General features: G+C 43.8%; 1 protein-coding gene across 2 annotated transcripts; it reads right to left on the bottom strand.

The window, feature by feature from the left end:
- Positions 1–1038: 1038 nt before the first annotated feature.
- Positions 1039–20132, bottom strand: LOC131455826 (ephrin type-B receptor 4b-like). 2 transcript variants are annotated; one of them, XM_058623644.1, is made up of 21 exons: positions 19401–20132; positions 16160–16230; positions 15943–16085; positions 15491–15854; positions 14764–14926; positions 10959–11114; positions 9804–9946; positions 9231–9435; positions 9024–9151; positions 8773–8938; positions 8245–8341; positions 7846–7901; positions 7635–7748; positions 6289–6536; positions 6056–6202; positions 5901–5969; positions 5469–5518; positions 5289–5388; positions 4976–5169; positions 4108–4266; positions 1039–4011 (listed from the first exon to the last, which is right to left on the bottom strand). In XM_058623644.1, exons 1-21 carry the CDS (start codon positions 19504–19506, stop codon positions 3906–3908), a joined length of 2985 nt encoding a protein of 994 aa, XP_058479627.1. In that variant the 5' UTR covers positions 19507–20132; the 3' UTR covers positions 1039–3905. The 2 variants fall into 2 exon arrangements, with proteins under 2 accessions (XP_058479627.1, XP_058479626.1); XM_058623643.1 differs by having other exon boundaries at positions 7846–7904; positions 19401–20128.
- Between the last annotated feature and the right edge of the window lie 1478 nt (positions 20133–21610).

Consider the following 21610-nt stretch of genomic DNA (forward strand, 5'->3'; position numbering starts at 1 on the left):
ACCCGACAGCGCCTCTCTCCTCCTCTGTCAGGTCTGCGGTGTGTCTCTCACACACTCGTCCCTCTCTCACCTCTGTCCTGATAACGCGCACACACTGAGGTCAGAGGTGAAAGTCAACAGTCTCCTTGTTTGTTTCTCTATCGTGATGAGATGGCGAGCGGTTTCCTCTGCCCAACTGCTGCTCGCCGACCTCACAGGGAGTCCGGTGATGCTGAACCAAACTTACATAAGAAACCAGGAACAGGTCCTGGGTCATGTGACTGAACAGAACCGTTTTCACTTTTTAGTTTTTAAAGGGTTAGCTTGGGGCTACCGGACAGCGCCCAGAGGGCGAGGCCACGTTTCAGACCCAAAACTGGAGTTTAACCGCTTACTCTAGCATACCAAAGCCCATAGAGAAAATCTGTGTCATTTGAACTATACTTTGAATTATACATTTGAACTCACTGGCAGAAACAGCAGTGGATCAGCAACTCTCAGTGCGCTGTGATGTAAAATCCCCACTTTTCTCTATGGAATTTGGTTTTGGCATCCAGAGTGACACAAACTTCAGTTTCCTGTTGGAAAAGGCTGTCTAATGACGAGATAAGAAAGTCAATATAAACTTAAAAATACCCTAGAATTCAGCTGATGTAGATTTTATTAGGGTTGTCTTTTGTAAAATAGCACAAGTAGCTCTGACCATGTGTTCGTACCTCATACAATCACACGACAGAAAAAAAAAAGACCCTATAACTATATCTTTAATAAGAGACAGAGCGAGAGGTTGAGCAGGAGTCAGAGGTAAAGTCCGCCTGCTGACGACATGGTTTCCAGATGTCACAGCGATTTATCGTGTCTTTGCTCGTGAGTTATTGTGGAAATAAAAAAAATTGGACTCTTCACAATAATGTAACAACAGGCCGATGGTTCTCATTAGCTGGTTTCATGTCGTGATTCAAACATGTCTGCTGTTGTTGTGTGCTGATGGAGACGCTGGGAATGTTGAGGTCAACTTCCTGTGCCGGAGCCTGAAAGATGGCGACAGAAAAAAAAGTTCCCAAAGACTTCAGTCAGCATTAATGAAGCTCAACGGGTTTTTATTAACTTTACGAGGCAGCTGGATTTCCCTGCTGCCTTGAGTGGGTCAGTTGTTTCTTGGAAAACGGCTAACGTAGCTTAGCTTACAGACTCTAGTGAGAAACAGTTAGCTTAGCTTAAAGACTGGATCCAGCAGGAGACCGCTAGCTTAAGCAATGGCTAAGTTTAAATGGTGCGTTCCAGTCTAACTTGGAAAGTCAGAAACCCTGACATAGGATTCTAAGTTGCCAGTCACATTAGTAATAAAAACACTTTTCTCTTATTTACTGTTTTTTACATTAAGTCAGTCACACGTGTAGTACTGTTCAGTATTTATCCGTACACATGTTGCTATGTTGTTTGTCTCAGTAAAATACCATGTTCAGCCTTGGGTTTTTTGGGGGGGATTAGCTAACAATGGTTAGTCCAAGATTTGTTGCATCAAATTTTTTCCCAGCTGGAAAAACTCAGAGTTGACATAACCCCGAGCTCCGAGGTTCCAGTGTAAATGGAACACAGCGAAAGACAGGAACTGATGGGAAAAGTTAGCTCAACTTAGGCCATATTTACACAGAAATGGAACGTAACGGACATTTTTTTCTTTGTTGTTTAGAAAAAGTTTGAAAAATGCAGTTTTCGTGTAAAACAAAACACAGATATGACAAAAAAAATAAGATTCACCTAGACTTGTTTTCATGGGGACAGCCTCTTAGTTTACCATACAGACTGAAACCTGTAGGAAACACTTAGCTTAGCAAAAACACTGTAACCAGTGGGAAACTTTGTCAGTCTTAGATTTCAATAATTGGAAGCTAACTTAGCTTACCTTTAAGACTGTCAGACAGCGTGCGGCACATTGAGGACCAACTCATCAGTACTACAACTTCAGACAAGACAAATCTCGACTGGACTAAAGGTCATCTGACTAAAACGTCAGTATTAATGGAAACACGGCTTTTATCAGACATGTTGTGATTAAAGAGCCGCCGTTTTAAGCTTTTGTTTGCTTTGTCTAAGAGAAAACGAGCCTTTGCCAAGTCTGAATGAGCGTTTGGCTGCAGGACAGAAGAGCCTGAGCAGATAAAGTACAACTATTTCTAACTTCTAAACTCTTCTAGTGATCTTTAATGACACACTGTTGGACATTCCTGCCGTGAATGAGACGGATTCTCTTGTTTTTGTGGAAAGAACAAATGAGGGTATGATTTCAGATGTGACCTTTGCTCCTGAGTTTTTTTTTTACCCCCTCCTTGTGGTACAAAATGAAAAAGACAGATTTTCTTTTTCTTTTTTCCTGAAATGTATGTTTAATATAAAAACAATGATCTGCTGCTGTTTAAAAACATGATCGTGTTCAAATGTCAGGTAAAAAAAAGTGCTACAATACAAAACCATCAACAAACAATCTAACAGTTCCAGTATTTGTGGTGTGGTCATCAAACCTGAGTCTGCTCCCACACTCTGGGATCGGTCAACTGCTTCCTATCGGCCAATGACTCTGTTCTCAACATGTCACTGATCACATTAAGCTCCTGTATTTCACTTCACTGTGTTTGATATGAACATTTTTGGTTAAATGTCACTTTAAAGTTTTGAAAAAAATGGTTTTAGATCCCTCAGTGTGGAAATCCAGGCTCAAGAGAGTACACTTGATTACTTACAACTTCACGATAAGTGGACTTAAGACCATGCTGGTCCTATAGTGAGACGTAAATATTCTTCCTGAAAGCCTCCCAGCATTCTGGGTGGATTTCAGCACCTGAAGAATCACAGTAATTTGGATACAGAATATCTTTTTTTAAAAGAAATCCCATTCAGTTTGGGCAATGTTCTCAAAGATTCACAAAGATTCCCTTAAAAGTTTCACTGGTGATTCCTGTGGCAATCCCAGCTAATTCCTCCCTGATCACGAAGAGTGCGATACGCGGATGTTTCTTGAACATATTGACATGTCTCCACACAAGTTCCCTCAGGTTGTCCTTATGTTCCTCGGGTAGATATTTCCGTCATGATGGAGACTACCAACCAGCCACTTTGGAATTACTCGGAATCAAAATGATTTGTGCACAGGGGTTCCATTCTCTGAAAATGTTTTTACGTTTACATTTCCTCAAAATGTTCATATATATATGTGTGTGTGTGTAAAATCCCCGAATATTCCTCGGAAATAAGAACTCGTACAAAAATCTCTTCCCCTCTAAGTAGCTTGTCTCCATCCTCAGCAGCTTCGGCTCCTCCATGAGAAGATTCTCTCCGTTTTAACTCAATCCTGCTGTGACTGTGTGATGGACAGGGCCAGGAACCAATCCCAGCTGTCCCTTAATGCAGTGGGAAGGGCTTAGTTACGTACAAGAAGGCTTTATAGAATCGGCATTAGGAAATGACTTCCTATGTCATGGCTGTGTTGGATGTCGATTGGCCAGGCAACTGTTAGCAGGAGGCCAGATTATAAAATGACCAAGTATGAGGAGCCTTGTGTTTCCTGAGCAGTGGAATGGCCGTAGTGGTTTGGCAAGGCGGGCAGGGCTACATACATCCTGAGTGCTGACCAGCCATGTTCTCGCTCATTTAAAGAGTCAGTCAAATCTGTCCTTGGTTCTGATTGGCCAGAATAAGAGGGTAGGTGGAGTCCTTGAGCCAAACAATGATGCAAACAGAGCTGCATTAATTCTCTTAGTGTTCTTTGTGCTTCTTCAAACAGCTCAGGGCATTTCATTGGTCCAACCATCAGGAGGCATAGTCTTACTGGTCCTGAGGCTTTCTGATTGAAAAAAATAAGAATGGGCTGGCTCAGCATCCTGAGTGTTTTGTTGTTGGACAGTTTGTCAGGGCAGGGCTGTGGTTGGTCAGTAGAGAATGGTGGGTGGAGTCTTGTGTATCCTGAGTGTTTGAATGGAGGAAAGGATTTTCTTCTGGTGGCCGGCGAGGGTCACGCCCACTCTGAGCAGGTCTCTGTTGAAACAGAGTGACAGTACGGAGAAAAGGTTAGGGCCAAAAAACACAGCGTGCATGTGTTGAATATACGAAATGTATGTGCCGAGTACGTACTCAGTGTTGAGCTGTGAGACGATGTCCAGGCTTGTGAAACCAGCCTGCAGGAAGCTCAGCTCGTATCGTTCCATTTTTATGGCCCGAAGCCACTCAGAAACAGAACCACAGGCGGAGAGAGGAGGAGGGACACGCTGGTCCAACAGAGGCTGGGACGAACTGAGAGACAGACAGAGACAGACAGAATGAATTTGACTGAAACAAAGACGTGAAATTGTTTTCACTCTGCAAGCTAAGTTAACTGTTTCCCACTGGTTCTTGTCCCTAAACTATGCTAAATTAGCTGATTCTCACTGTTTCTGGACTTCTGGAAACTCAGCTAAGTTAGCTATTTCACATTTGTTTCTGCCTCTTAGCTAAGCTAAATTAGCTGGGTTTGTTTTTAATGTTTCCAGTTTTCAAGCTAAGTTAGCTGTTCCCAGCCAGTTTGGGTTTTTAGGGTTAGCAGTTACCACCAGTTCCAGTCTTTATGTGAAGCTAAGCTCGCAGATTACTACCGGCTTCAGTCTTAGAGCTCAGCTAAGTTATGTTTGCTGTTTACCACTGATTCCAGTCTTAAAGCTAAGCTAAGGTCTCTGTTAGCTGCCAACAGAGGTTGGGATGAATTGAGAAGGAGACTTCAATCCAAGAATGTGACCTGCTCTGCACCTGCTCAAGTAAACAAATCTGTCTGTGTAAACAGCTGTCAATCACACAGTTGGCTGCTCCACAAGCCCGGCCCCTCGCCTGTGTCTCTCTGACCTTTGACCCCTGAAACCACCAGCTGGTGCATGAATGACATTCCACAACTGCCAGTCAAGTGCCCCTCCCCCACCCCCACCGCATCTTGCTCCCTGCTCGCATGATGAGGAGTGACAGTGAGACTCACCTCGGGCCCTCCGGGTGCGTCACCTTCAAGGAGGCGGGGTTACGAATGAGCCTGTCAAGTGACGCAACCACATCGCAGAACCTCGGTCTGTTGGCTCGTTCTTTTTGCCAGCAGTCCAGCATGAGCGCGTGCAGGGAGGTGGGGCACTCTGGTGGCGGGGGCAGCCGGTAGTCCTGCTCGATGGCGTTGATCACCTGAGACAGGACAGTTAAGAAGAAGTCCATCAGCTATTTTTGTTTTTATTTTGTTGTTTACAGAAGCAGAACATTACACCACCAGGTGACTTTTACTGTTTGTTTGGTTTTTTTCTTACGTCCTGGTTGCTCATATCCCAGTATGGTCGCTCTCCGTACGACATCACTTCCCACATAACGATGCCATAACTCCACGCGTCACTGGCTGACGTGAACTTCCTGTAATCAGTTAACAATTCACCAATGAATGACTGTAACACGACAAAGCCTTGAACACAACCTGGAGGAGTGACGCTCACCTGTAGGCAATGGCTTCAGGAGCTGTCCATCGAATAGGAATTTTTCCTCCCTGAGAAACAACACAGAGTCAGTGACCATTAATTTCAAAATAAAAGCAGAACACATGTTAAATGTTCTCACATAGAAGGTGACAGAAATCTAAAAGGACTGACAACATGATGTAATTGTTCCCTATTCCCTGTTACCAATTAAAAAAGTCCAGTCAATAACCAAAATATACTTTTAACATCCTATTACCTGTTTTTAAAGGGCCAAGAGCGGATCCCTGAGGGACTCCACATGCCAAATAGAGTCACAACATTCAAAGGGGAAAAAAAAATATATATATATATATACCAATATATAAACTGAACAAGATGCTAATTTTCGCAATGTCAGTGGCATCACAGGCATGGATCTATGACTCTGTGGATCCAGTGAATCTGACTTACCAGGGAGCTGGTGTACGTCGGGTCAGACGAGTTTTCCGTCAGAAAGCGGCTGAGCCCAAAATCTGACACCTGGAAACAAAGACCGTTGAGAATGAGGATTTCTCTTGACAGACCGGTGATGGTGATCAAGGAGACAGGTAAGGAGACCATCTCACCTTACAGACCAGGTTGGAGTTGACCAGGATGTTACGAGCTGCCAGGTCTCTGTGGACGAAGCTCATATCCGACAGATACTTCATCCCTGCTGCAATCCCGCGCAACATCCCCACCAACTGGATGGCCGTGAACTGTCCATCATTCATCTGCAGAGAGAGACAGAGTTAAAGACTGTCGACAATGAAGTCCATGAGGACACTGAGCTGAGAGCGCATGTCTCTGCTTGTCTTACCCTCAAGAAGCTGTCGAGGGCTCCATTCTCCATGAACTCTGTGAGGATCATGACGGGACAGGAAGTGGTAATGACGCCTTCCAGGTGGATGATGTTGGGGTGCTGGAACTGACCCATTATAGACGCCTCAGACAGGAAGTCCCGCCTCTGCTTCTCAGTGTAGCCACCCTTCAGTGTCTTGATTGCTACGTAGTTCTCCTTCCTGCCTGGGATCCTCAGACGACCGCGACACACCTCACCAAACTCCCCTGGATAGTTTCAACAGAAGGTTACGGTCAGTAAAATACAAAATAAAATGAAAAAATATACTCCTGTGTAGACAAACTGTTTGTTAAACTACACAAAAGCATTGTTAACTCTATAAAACCTTTCCAACTAAAAAATGTACTGCTAATGTTAAAAAAGCATACCAAAGTTACAAAAAACACCTAACTGGTTTTACAAAAATGAAAAAATCATGTAAATTCAAATGCATTGCTAACATCACAAAAAATATACTAATGTTAGCAATGTTACATTGCTGACCATGAAATTGCTACAAAATGCATTGCTAACATTACAAAATACAAAAATGCTAGAAAAAAATGCTTTGCTAAGATTCCAAAAATGTATGCCACAAAAATCGTAATTGCTAACATTTCAAAAAACATAAAAATGCTACAAAAAACGATTTGCTAACATTGCAAAAATGGATGCTACAAAAATCGCTTTGCTGACATTCAAAAACCATGAAAATGCTCGAGAAAAGAATCACATTGCTAACATAACAAAAACCATACTAATGCTACTTAAATTACAAATGTTGATGACTAATTACAGAAAAGCCTCACAAATGTTGCTAACGTTACAAAAACACGTCATGGGCCGAGGATGGAGCCCTGAGGGACTCAAACGAGGGTTTGAGCGTCTGATGAGATCACACACAGTTGACCGTGGCCAATCAGAGCGGAGCTGAACCACAAAAACACCAAAGCCAGTCCAAAGTTTGGATAGGTGTCACATTACTTTACGGCTCATTAGGACATACCGACACGTCAACACCTCACACACATATATGACAAGTGTGTGTGTGTGTGTGTGTGTGTCAGCCGGCGGTGAAAACCTTACACCTTTGTTTCCGCGGTAACAGCTATCCAGTTACATTTCACTAATGTCTTCACAAGACATGACTACTGTTACAGTGGCTACACACACACATACACACACACACACTTGTGTTTACTTTTAATAAAGCAGGAGTGTGTGATGAGTGTGAACAGGCTCCTCTTGACAGTAAAAGAAAGATCACTTCAGGCTATGTGCTTCTCTCTTGCTCTCGTTTCTCGGGCGCACTGTGCTGCGCTTACCTGCGCCGATCACTTCTTCTATCTTCACGAAGGACGCCTCGATCTCTTTGGCGAACTCCCTCACGGCCTCGTTGGGGTCCTCATAGGTGAACGGGTCGATGTACACCTTCATCGCTGCAACAGTGGCAACACCAGTGGTTAAGTGACATTTTATTTTTTTTGGTCACATGAGACAACACAGAAAACACTGAGGGGAAGAGAGAGGACTCACTCTGTCCCATTGGGAAGTGTCCACTTTTATCACTGATGTCTGAGCGTGTCCTCCTCCTGCTGAGAGAGAGAGAGAGTTTTTTAGCAGCCGCAGGATTCCTCATTTCCCAAGAGACACACACACACACACATCCATTCTTTTTCACTCTCTCTCCAAGGAATGTTATTATCTCTCTCTATCGCTCCATCTCTCTCACAGTGTTGGGTTTCTACATCTTAATATAGTCGACATGTCCCACCCTGTGTGTGTGTGTGTGTGTGTGTGTGTGTTTGAACCTGAGGTCAACGTTCCATTGTTCTGTTGAGGCAGGCAGGGAGGGAGCATCCTGAACACACACACACACACACACACACACAATCCATCCAACTCTCTTTATTTTTTTCCCTCTCTCTCTCTTACCGGTAACAGTACACAGCGACGATCGCCACGGCGATGAGCAGCAGTATCCCCATGGAGACCAGAACAGCCATCACCACCATCTGAGAGTTCCTCGCACCTACAAACAGATCAATCATCAAAATCATCAAAAAAAAAGGAATCGAACCCTCCAGTTGAAAGACAACTCGCTCTACCGCTGACCTCCGTCATGTTAAGTCAACATATACATGTCGTTTTAATGGCTTGAGATGTCCGATGTCCGTTATGGACAACTTCATAGCAAGAGCTGCTAATGTTGCTAAAGCAATTGTCGCTTTTCCACCATACAGTTCTAGCACGGCTCGGCTCAGTTTTATTTGCTTCTCCATTAGGGATAGTACTTGGTACCTGGTGATTTTTTTTAGTACCTGCTCTGGCGAGGTTCCAAGCAAGCTGAGCTAGCACTTTAATAAAATCTAATTTTTAGCAAATATTCAGTGTTTCAGCTCAGACTCCACCACCAAGAACTGATCTGGGACCAGAACGTACTGTAACATCAACATTTCGTACCGTCAGGCTGCGTGCTGAAGCTGTTCACACCGCTGAACGATCCGTACCCGGCCTGCGAGCGAGCGCGGACTTGCACCCGGTACTGCGTCGCCCGCTGCAGCCCCGTCAGCACCACTGAAGAAGACCTGCTGGACACGTACTGCCACTGACCCGCCTCCTCGCCGTCCTGTTAAAGACATCAGCAGTGACATCATGGCTCATTACATTAGCCATTTATGTGTGTGTGTGTGTGTGTGTGCATGTGTACCTACCTTGGGGCTGTAGCGAACTTGGTAGTCCAGGATGTGGTACTGGTTTTTCAGAACCGGAGCGTCCCACTCCAAAGTTAGACTCGTCTCGGACGACACCGTCCTCTTCAGACCGGACAACGGGGCGGGAACTGTTCACACAAATCAGCCAATCAGCAATCCCATTCTGTACATATGAAAGGCATTCTGGGTAATGAAGTGTCTGTGTACCATCTCTGTTGGTGGTGACGTTGACTTTGTCTGAGGCCGGCTCTGATTGGCTGAGAGCAGAGACGCCGTTCAGGGATTGGATAGTGAAAGTGTACTGCGTGTATTGGTGGAGTCCCCAGACGACGACTCGACGCTGGGTCAGACTGCGCTGTGCCGGACGGTATAAGACGCTGTCATCACATGGCGAACAAGAACCGGCCAATCCCTGAAGAGGAGACAGCAGGGATAGGATGTGTTTGAGTCAAAATGGACTAACTAGTAGCAGACTACTTCCGACCCTAACTGACCCTTTTCTACCTGGTCTACCTGATCATGTTCATCTTGTTCTACATGGTCTACTTCTGCCTAGTCTATCTGGTATTGGTCTACATGATCTGACTTCTTTGCTTAGTCTTGATTTACCTGGTCTACCTTGTCTTGGTCTTCCAGATCTACCTGGTTTATGTGGTTTTGTTCTACCTCGAAAATCTTGTCTACCTAGTCTCATTGTACCTGGTATACCTGGTCTTGCGCCTTCCAGAACTACCTGGTCTTATCTTCCTGGTCTTGATCTACCTATCGTCAGTAGTGTACCTTGCTAGCAGTCCCACAGCTGGAGCACAGGACTCTGTAGGTCAAGTCTCCTCTTCCTCCTCGGTCCAGTGGCTCGCTCCACTCCAGAGTCACTGTGGTGTCATTGACCTGACTCACGATGGAGCGGGGAGCTGAGGGCGGTCCTGGGTTCAGGGTGAGAGGTCAGAGGTCATAAATATTTGAATACAACAGCACAGGTCCTTCAGAATGTTGACAGGCAGACAAGTGTCGCTCCGACACCACGTTCCCACAGTTTTGGAATTCCTTTTATTTTAGACTCTGCCCCCTAGTGTTCAACACCTGGAAAAGCCTTTCTTAACGCATGGCCGTGACGCCTCTACCACGTGATTTTGAGTGTATTTAGTTAAAATTGAACTGAATTAAATAGCCTATAAGCTACGTAGCTAGCTAGTTTTTATGCTAACTCAGCATGTCTGTCAAAAAAGTGGAATACGTCTTTTTCGCAAAAACTAGCAGGTGAACATCGGTTCATGATTAGCATGGTTACACTTTTGTATCTTTTAAACTGAACGATTATAGATCGCTGCGTCATAAGATCAGTGTGGAAAAGGGTCAAACGCCGCGGCTAGATGCTAAAGTTAGTAGAACAAGAAATTAGCGAGTTCATCGAACCTATAACTCGTCTTGCTCTTCATAGTTTACCTAGTCTTGGTCTACCTGGTAAACCTTGTCTACCTGTCAGAGCTGAAAAGCCAACAAACTCGAGTGTGAATGCTGGAGACGAATAAGACAGGTTTCATTCCAAAGATGTTTAAGGGGACTTTTACTTTGAAAAAAAAACAAACCCCAAAGGAGAATGAAAGATAGCGGTTTCATTTGTCTTCATTTGTAGGTCATCAGTGTGTCTTTCTGTCCTGTCACTGATGGACGACCTCAGAGATAAGAGATTTGCACACACACACACTTAGAGGTAATGAGCCTCCTAATTCAGACTAATTGCTGTTGCCTCGGGCAAAGCAGGATTTAAAGGGGCGTGTGAATAGAATAGAATAAAACAGGTTTGTGAGTGGGTGTGTCTGAATCTTAAAAGGGATATTTCCGGTTTTTTTTGGGGGATTGTGGCTGTATTAGGTTTACCAGCAACCAGCATAAGACCATATGTGTCAAACACAAACATAGTTAGGTTGGACTTACGGGTGCAGGCGGCGTGTGGCGGGTCGGAGTCAGCTCGGTAGTAACCAGAGTAACAGGGGCAGTAGGCAGAGCCTGGAATCTTTGTACTGCTGTACGTTGGACAAGGCCGACACCCACTGGGTCCTGGTCCCGCCTTAAAATGATCTGAAGGACAGGCTGGAGAGAAAGGCATGGGTTAGCGTTAGCATTGGCATCTAAAAGGTGGATATTTACCATCGACTGTATGCAAAATTTAGATGTCGTCTTCTGGATTGCTGGTTGAGGGCACCCAGGAAGTAAAAATATAGGGGCGACATAGCTGGTTCCGAAAACAATTCAGTTCGTGGGACAACGTCAATAAACATTTTCCTCAGGCGTTAATATTCTCAATCACTAGTTTCAGTTCTTCTTCAATGCGACATGAAGTCAATTTCGGAAATGATGTTCCCATTTAAAGGAACATAGACGATAACCAGTGTGATTGACATGTGCTAAATATACAAAAATCGCTTTGCTAACATTCAAAAACCATGAAAATGCTTGAGAAAAAAATCGCATTGCTAACATTACAAAAACCATACTAATGCTACTAAACATTACAAATGTTGATGACTGATTACAGAAAAGCCTCACAAATGTTGCTAACGTTACAAAAACAAGTCACCACGGGCCGAGGATGGAGCCCTGAGGGACTCAAACAAGGGTATTGTCCAAATGGTATTGTCCAACCTCAACCTGTTCCCGGTCGAATTGCGAAAATGGATGCTCCAAAATGGGACTTCAGATTTTAATAAATAATGTCACAACTGCTAGCCATGTGATTTTAAAGAACACATCTGTTCTTTTTTTCCCATCAAATCTCATGATCACACAAAAATACGGACAAATCCGCTTCTGAGACTAGTGCCCATGTATTTGGACGCCTCAGAGGGTGTTGACAGATTTATGATTTCGGTAGGAACCAAAGAGGAGGGACAAGCTTGATGGACGGACACATGAGACTTGTTGAGCTTTGTTTTCTGAACAATGATGTGATGGCGTCCGGATGAGGAAGATCACAGGGAGAGAGAGAGAGAGAGGGACGAGACAATCAGAGACAGGAAGTGACCTTGGCTTCGACAGGATGTGGAAAGTGCTGCCATGATGTCATCATGCCAACCCCTGCCAAGCCCACACTCACACACACACAGAGCACTGTCCCGCGGAGCTTAAGCAGCACGAGTTAACCTTTAACCTTTTCACTCAGCCAGGCAATTACTCCACCCCCCCCACCCCCACTGCAGAAGCAGGGGCGACCCCCGACCAGAGCCACCACTGCAGCACATCCTGGCTGCAGTCAGGTGACCTCTGACCTCACAGAGAATAACAGGAAGCTTCGACAACCAAACCGTCTGTCGCCTCTCTGCTTTTATCCCCCCCTTTGCCAGAAACACGCGGGGCCACATTCCAGTTAGATTAGTGTTTAATTTGAGGCCGAGTTCTACTGTTGATCCCCCCGTCTGAGCACGATGAAGCTCGGCGAGGTCACATGACAAAGACACAACACAAGTGTTCTCACGTTTGCGCGCACTTGGCCGACACATGGACGTGGAAATGAACTGAAGAACTGAAACGTGATGATGAAAGATACAAGTCTCAGACGGAAGACTATGTAACTTGAATTAATATGTGTTAGAACGAGTAAAACCAGACATTAAGGACACATGTCTAACTCCAATTGTACTGAATTCAAATTTAGCATGTTTAACTGGACTCTTGAGCGCTCATAAAGCTCCTGCCCCCAAACTTTGACCCCGAAATAGTAGAATAAGCAGGTACACAAGCAGGAAATCCAGACTGGAAAATCTAGACCTGAGGAGACTCAGATTTATGTCTCCTTGGGTCACGATTCAAAATGAATTTTTGATTAATCTCAAAACGATCTCAAAAAGATTTCCTGCAGTTTCTCTAAAATTAAAACTGCTCCATATTAACTGTTTCTTCTATTGTGGCCAAACATGAGTTCATTGTTGGTGGATTTCCATGTTCTTGTGGGGCTGTAGTCCTACTAAGGCAATCGGACAACTTGCCGAGTCCGACTATACATGCGGAGGAGAAAATCGATTAATTTGCCGTGTGCGTCTGACTCCGCCTCCGTAGGTGACGCGGTATCGCTCTATAAGATAGTGAATCAGTGGTTCTGTCACTTCGTCAGTCCACAAGTGGGTCTCAACAACAGAACTGCAGTCTATACGTCGTCTCCTACTTCCGGGTCAAAGATTAAGCATATACATGCAGTAGTAATTGGACTATGAATTATCCAGGTATGTTAGTCCGACTAAGACTTGCCCGATTTTAGTCGGACTGACGTGTTTGCATGACATTAAGAAAACCAAACCAAACTATTGTCTTTGTCAGACTAAAATCGGACTTTTAACATACACTTAAACGCACTGTATGTTGAAATACTCTGTAAATGCCTCCACCTCTTCCCTAAAGCGTGTCAAGACCTGGACGTGTACATGAAATGTGTGTGTAATTTGTTTCTCCAGCGGCTGGACTCTTCTGAGGGGTGAAATTTCCCACATATTTTAGGTGTAATAAATTGTCTCATGCTCACTTTTCCAAACATATTCCCTCAGTTATTTAGTTTGTGGCCCTTTAAAATTGCCTTTTAGGGAGCCTTGGCTGATTGCTGTTGTTGTTTTTTCATTTCAGAGCTGCTAGCTTCAGGGTCCAGTCTGCTGCTGTTGTTTTGCAAGCCTAGGAAGGTTCTATATCTTGAAAAAAAGGCAACGCAAACACACACAAAACCTGGGTGTAACCTGAAAATTGTAATGATAAAACTGAAGCCTTTATTTCCCACTATGCTTGATTTTTGGGAGATTTTTGAAAGGTTTTAATCGACAAGAATCACTATTTTTACGTGAATCCAATTTTTTTTTTGTACATCCCTACTGTCAACTCAGCTTCAAACATTTACTGCTGGTCTCTTCACACAGGATTAGTATTACCTGGGGTCATTTTTCCACATCGTTTTACCACAAAAGTCGTCGTAATCTTAACTGACACGGGACTTTCGGACGGGACTAAAGTCACTGAGAAGCTCTGGTAATAATTACTTTATCTTCACCTCCTCATGTAAAACTAATCCTGTCCAGTTACAGAGACCATTAACTCAGAAGTAGAAGTTGGGGGCATGGCCCCCTGGTGGACATCTCTGAAGATATCCTCACTTCCTGTTTATAGTATGTCTATGTATATTCTCATTCATCCACGTCTTCATTATCCAAAACACTCTTCTTCTTGAAGACACGGCGAACGTCTTCAAGAAGAACTTCCCGTCCAGTTGGTACCAACATAACGTGTTTTGTACGACTTTTTGTAAAAAAAAAAAAAAAACTACCAAACCAGCTGAAAGTGGCGTGTATCACACGCTAAATTCAATAAATCAATTTCCTGCGAGTGTTTGTACGTTTACTGGGACAGTAGTTCAATTGAGTGGCGATTTAACAGAAATGCATTTAGCAAATTTATTTATATTTTTTCTAGAAAACAGAAAGTTTCCCTCTCTCTCTGTATGTACCACTATGTCGTTCGCCCCTTCTTCCCTCACGCTGTCGACACATGTCTCTCTCTCTGTCTGCGTCTAATCATCTCCAGCCTCTGTGTAAACCACTGCCCTCTGTTTACACTGTGTGTGTGTGTGTGTGCGCCTGAGGAATTTTAAGTGCCGCTAATGAAAACACACACTTCACCTCTCACACTGAAGATGCTTTTATTTTGTTAACCAAATGACCGTTCCCGTCAACATCTCGTCTGAAAAAAAAAAAAAAAATTCTCTCACCTCGACATCGCACGTCGGACTCCACCGCCTCGTACCCGGGGCGACAGGCGCAGCTGGACGTCGCCTGCCCCACCCACTGCCCGTCCTCGCCGCAAAGCATGCTGGGAGGCTGTGAGTGCTCTCCAGGCGGCGTCACGGCGTTCTCCACACACACACCCTGAGCCTGCAGCACAAAAACACATCTGTTTTAGATGTTTTTCAAAACATCTAAATGAAACAATTAAAACTATATTATGACAAAGCTTTTATTTTGTAAACTGAACAATGATCTTATACTTCGTAATTTTATTGATGAAGTTTTTATTTGGGAAACTTAACAGAGAAACCTTTAATTTGTCAATTAAATAATTAGATCTTTTATTTTTTAGATTCAATTATTGGGCTTTTATTTTGTCAACTTAATGATTAAGCTTTTATTTTTTAAACTTAATGATGAATCTTTCATCTTGTGAACTTTACGATAAGGACTCCAATTAGCACATTTAATGATTGAGCTTTTATTTTGTAAACTTAATGATGAATCTTTTATCCTGTGATCTCGACATTGGAGACTTTATTTTGTAAGATTTATGATGGCTCGATAAACTAGTAAACTTTACGATAAGGACTTAAACGTATTAACTGACTGAGCCTTTATTTTGTAAACCTAAAAAGCTGGGGGGTTTTTTGTAAAATAACAGCCACGTTGACTTTTCAACAAAAATCACTGTGGTTTCGACGAGGTTACCTGTTCAACCAGAGAGTGGGGGATGGTTTCTGGGAAGGAGGCGAAGGCACGGCGAAGGGACGAGCACTTCCTGTAGAAAACACGCACGGACAACAGCGCCATGCAGGTTCCCTGGCTTTGGAAGGCTAGGTAGAGCCCCGCCCCCCGCAGCGGTCCCAGACGCACCAGTTTGATGTTGGAGCGCCGATCGCCACCGGGCCGCAGCAGGTGGTCGGCTGCGACCGTGGCGACTTTAGTGTAAGGGTTCTCCATCCAGGCGGGGTGAGTGGGCGTGGCCTCGTCCGTGTCAGACTGGTAGTAATAAAGATTGAAGGTCTCTTTGCAGTTACGCTGGTTCAGGCCAGAACATTCCATCATGGTGAACCTGCGGGGGACACAGTCACAGTTCATGAACAACCGACCGTGAACCATCTGTAATCTGTAATGTGTTAATCTGAATCAAACCAACCTACCTGATCTCCACATAGAGGGTGGTCGCCGCCCGCCGTGGGATCCAGCGTGTCCTTAGCCAATTGGAGGACGGACTTTTGGGCGTGCAGATTTGATAGGTCCGTACCATGTTCAACTCTTCATCCAATCCGCTCATCTCCTCCCACTGCAGAAAGGTCATTTATTAGCACGCTACATGCTAGCTAAAAGCTAACTGTGTGTGTATGTGTGTGTGCGTACCTCAGGGTTGTCCGCAGGATGGTTCGTCCACCGGAGGTCCGTTGTTTCCGACTTGGTGTTCATCAACACCTCTGAGAGACAGACAGGTCGAGTCAGTGAGACAGGTACGCAGACAAAACATCAAGCTAACGACGTTTAGCATTTTAATGACTTGATGTGAAGGTGGGCGTTTATTGTGAGCTAGGCTAAAAGCTAACATTCTGAAGGTTTACTGGTTTCTACAAATTCCTACGATAAGTGTGTTTTCAAATTCTCAAATTCAAGTGTTCATGTTCCTGATGTTCGTGTTTAATCCTGAAGTTAAATTCTTTGTTCCTGAATTTAATCCTGAAATAAGAAAAAATACATGCTTTAGGATGTAATCCTGGAGTTAAAAATCCACGTTCCCAGGCGTAATCCTGATGTTAAAAATCCATGTTTCAAAGTTTAATCCTGGGGTTAAAAGTCAATGATCCAGGGTTTAGTCCTTGAGTTAAAAATCCATGTTCCTGGGTTTATTCATGATGCTAAAAGTCCAGGACGTTGGGTTTAATACTGATGTTGAAAGTCCATGTTCATCGGTTGAATCTTGACGTTAAAAGTCCATGTTCCCAGATTTAATCCTGGAGGTAAAAATCCATGTTCCCAGCTTTTATCCTGGAATTAAAAATCCATGTTTTCAAGTTTAATCCTGACGTTATAAATCCATGTTCCAGGGTTTCATTCTGAAGTTAAAAAAACATGTTCCCAGGTTTAATCCTGGAATTGAAAGTCTGCTTTGTCAGGTTAAATCCTGACGTTAAAAGTCCATGTTCCAGGGTTTCATCCTGAAGTTAAAAATCCATGTTGTCAAGTTTAATCCTGACGGTAAAAATCCATGTTCAGGGTTTCATCCTGGATTTAAAATTTGGGTTTAATCCTTAAATTATGAAAATACGTTCCTGGGTTTCAACGTGAAGCATTGTGATGTCACTTCCTGTGTATGGCTGTCTTATATGTGAGGATGAGTGTTGCATCATGGGTAGTGTGTAGCTGCTGTGTTGCTAAGCTAGTGGTTTCATGGTGAGCGTGTATCAGTGAGTCTTGGTCAGTCATTCCTGAGCTGCAGCAGAGCAGAACCACTACACTGTAATTACACACACACACACACACACACACATGCACACGCACACACACGGTGTGCATGTGCTCTCATGTTCTGTCCTGCAGGATCCTCACAGGTTCAGGTGTCTGATCTCCTCTCAGCGCCCTGAACGCACCTCACTGATCTCAGCCCCGCGCCGCCACCGCGGGCCGTGATGTCATGGTGATGTAATGTCATGTGATCAGGGGGTGGTTTGATGTTAGAAAATGTCGCGCAGGTAATTAAAAACTTTGACCCACACACACACACACACACACCGTGACCTTATGACATCATCATCGTGACCCCGAGTGGCAGACTTCCTGTCCGTCACTGTCTTTCGTCTTGCGGACGTAAAAATGTCCTCAGATGTCTGCTAACTCCACACACACACACACACACACACACAAGTGTCTTGTATAAACATCCCACCAGCGTTGTCATGGTAATTTTCGTGTCCTCGTTCTGCACTCTTATCACAAGATACACTGTTTATAGTGTGTGTGTGTGTGTATGTTTGGCTTTGTGAGGACCAATAATCATAAAACCACACAGAGTGGGGACAACCTCAAAGGGCTTTTTGGGGGGTTAAGACCTGGTTTAAGGGTTAGGGTAGGGGTTAAGGTTCGGCACTTGGTTGTGATAGTTAAGGTAAGTGTAAGGGAATATGGAAAGCATAATGTTTATGTTGTGAATGAAGCACAGACGTGTGCGTGTTTATCTCTTTTTAGATCAATGATTTTCAACTGTAATAACGCCTCTATCTGTTAGCATCATATGCTAACATCCTTGTCGCAGTGGAGACATCGGTATCTCTTAAATTCAAATTTGCACAGTTTTCTGTTTTACCAGTCTTGTATAAAGTACCTTAAGGGGATACTTCAGTAAAGAAAATGACTTTCTTAGTTGAAGTCACTTTTTATATAAAAGTCTTAAAGTATAATGACACTTACTGTACTTAAGTATCAAAAGTAATTTTCTGATATAAAATTTACTTTTATTTTTTAGAAGTAAAAGTCAAACTGGAAGGTTGTGGGTTAAATTCCTGGCTCTGCTCGTCTATATACGTGTCCTTGAGCGAGACACTTAACCCCATGTGGCGGCGTGTGAACGGGTATGAAAGATGTGTGAATGGGTGAATACTGTAGTGTCAAGCAGCTCATCTATAAAAATACAGACCATAATCCCAACTCTTCTTCTTCTTCTTCTGATTTTATTTGGTAGTAACGAGTAAAAAAAAGTAGTATAGAATATCTAGGTTAAATTAAACTGAAGACTGAAACCATGGACAAACTTAATCATGAAAATAAACTCAAAAAGTTAAGATTTAGTGATGTTAAACTAAACTGAAGAAGTCCAGATTCACCAAAACCAACTAAACTAGACTAAACTGAAAAGCTACACCAATCATCAAATTAACTCCAATTCAACTAAAGCCAATTTTATATTAAGTAGATCTTAATCTAATCAACACCATAATCGTTAGATTAACTAAAACCAGACCTGTTTTTTTTAAAAAGTTTGAAAAAATATACCCTTAAAATAAACATCAGATTTAATACAATTTTAAATTAAATTTAAAATCAGATTAACATTAACAATTTGACCAAACTTCAAATAAACCTAATTTGTACTAAACTGTAGATTAATTAAATTTGAATGCAACTCTAACCCGGGATAATTAAACCAAATTTTGGATTATTTAAAGTTATCTTTAAACTTAATCTAAACTAATTACACTAATGTAGACTTAAAGAAAACTTTAGATTTAATTAAAACACACTTGACGTGAATAAAACTAACTAAATCTGAGATTATTTCAAATGAACCCTGAAACTAAACTAAAATTTAAATAAACCAAACTGCAGATTAATTAATTCAATCTTAATTTCAGGTTTAAACTAAACTCCAGGTTAATTAAAACCTTTAGGTTTGAGGCCAAACTTGATCTTACTGATTTGTGATTGACTCCTCAGAGCTGCAGGATCAATATTAACTATTAACGATTAACTAAGTGATTATGTTGACTAATGTCACTGAATTGTCTTTGTTTTCTGATCACATCAATCGAATCGACAGTGTAATCGGTGACTGTTTAACTATCAATAATCATATCGATCGGCAGTGACGGCCTCTTACCTTCCTCAGCTCCGCAGCAGCTCAGCAGCAGCAGCATCAGCGGGAGGAGGAGCAGCCTCAGCCCGCAGGGCGAGGAGGCCCGTCCCGGGGACAGACGACCCTCCATCCCGGCCCGTCCGACCCGATCCAGACCCGGGTCTCTCCTCTCCGCTCCTTGGAGCAATCCGAGCAGATCACACTGATCGATCCCCGACCACTGAGCGTCAGCTGGGCTCGCTCTCGCTCGGCTGCGCGCGCCTCATTGGAGCTCAAAAAAGTTCGAAAGGGAACTTTTTTTCCCCCCTCAGGAGTGGATGCGCGGACGGATACGGGTCCAGAGCAGAGGAGTTCTGCTGAGAAACTAGCGCGAAGCAGCGGGGCGCGGCTGCCTCCTACACCGGGACACGAGCTCCCAGAGGCGGCCTGACGCGCGGAGAGGGGTCGGTGCGTGGACTGCGGGACGCAGCAGGGTATGGAGGGATTCTAAATGCGGGTGTTGGTGTGGTGTGGTCAGCCCCCGATTCTGGTCCTGGTCCCGGTCCTCTCAGCCTCCTACCGTCTGTCCACTATTATCCACTTTTGTCCAAAAAGGAAAAGTTTGGGACAAAAGCTGTGGACACAAGTTCGTGTCTCCACCTCTGAAGAGACACGTAGACCACGCCCCCTCTTGAGACTCAACCACTCTGATAGGCTGAGCCGCGTGTCAGTCATCGCGGGGGGGCGGGGCTCGCGTGTCTGTTATTAAAACCACAAGACGAAACTATGTGAATGACGTTAAAGATGTTTTTATTTATTGGCTCATTGTTTTATTTTGTTATTTATCTGCAGACAAATGCAGTTTTATTGAGAAAAAAATACTTTATTTTATTTCTTTGTTGTTATTTGTGTTTTGTTAAATGTAACAGGATGAAAATATGCTTTTTTACTTATTTATCTTCAGGCAAATAGTTTATTGACCTTTTCTGACACATATTGCATTACATTATGTGTGTGAGAGAGACTTTTTATGAATGTCTGTGGACATTCACCTGTGGCAGGTGTGATTTACCGGGTCTGTTGAATGCATTTGTCAGTCCAGTGCTGAATGTCAAATCAAATTTCATGTTAAACATTGCTGTTTTATTGTTTAACACGAGATGAACAACAAACGTCGGTGACAATTAAAGGAGTAAATGTGAGCCTGATGAGAAAGAGAGGAGGAGGAGGAGGAGGAGGAGGAGGAGGAGGGGGAGGGAGGTATGGGAGGACTGAATCAGGTTTGAATTTCACACCTGAAGCTTCATTCACACAAGGTGAGACTGAGAGAAAGAGACAATGATGTCACAGGACATGAAAGGTGTCACAGAGAGAAAGAGGACAAAAGAGCAGGGTCAGGTGTCCCCCGTCCTCCCCCCTGCTCCCCCCTCCCTGTGTCTCTTTGTCTGAGGAGGTGTGAACGAAACAAGACAGGAGGAGAGGAGGGATAGGAGACAGGAACAAGAGAGGGAGGAAGCAAGGGAGGAAGACGAGGAAACCAACATAAAGTGAGGGAGGAAAGGAGGCAGAAAGGAGAGGGGTACAGGAAGAAGAAGGGGAGATCTGATGGAAGGAAGGAAAGAGAGAGTGAAATAAAAAAGCAGGTGAGAGAAAGGAATGAATGAAGAAAGAGGCAAGAGACAACCACGAGGGGAGAGGATGCAGGGGAAAGGAAAACAAAAAAAATAGAGAGGGATGTGAAGGGAATGGGGGAGGAAACACAGAGGCATTCAAAGGAAGGGATAAGGGAAAGTAAGGAAAGACAGAAAAGAGGGGGGAGAAGAAGGACAAGAAGAAGCAGGTGAGCGGAATGAGTGAGCAACCTGGAGGGAGAAGGGAGCAAGGAGACAGTGAGTGGAGTGAGAGAAGGAAACAAGGTGTGAGGAGAAGGGAATACAGGACAAGAGGGAAGCAGGGAGGACGAGAAGCAGGAGAGAGGGAACATGCAGACGAAGAGGCAAGGAGAAAGGAGGGAAGGAGAGGAGAGAGGACTGTGGGAAACTGTCACCTCTCTGTCAAAAACCAGAGAACGACAGGAAGATGGAGGTTTGACAGACAGGTGCTAGACCCGCCTTCAACATGAGGTCACAAGAAGGAAAGGAAGAGGGGAAAAAGTTGATCTGTTTTGGTTTATTTTACTTTAATGCATTCAATTGAACTGATGAAGTTATCAAACATGGGGGGCTGTTCCTTTAATTCTGTCCATGAATGTAATG

Source organism: Solea solea, chromosome 3 (genome assembly GCF_958295425.1).
Source record: "Solea solea chromosome 3, fSolSol10.1, whole genome shotgun sequence".
Classification (NCBI taxonomy): Eukaryota; Metazoa; Chordata; class Actinopteri; order Pleuronectiformes; family Soleidae; genus Solea; species Solea solea.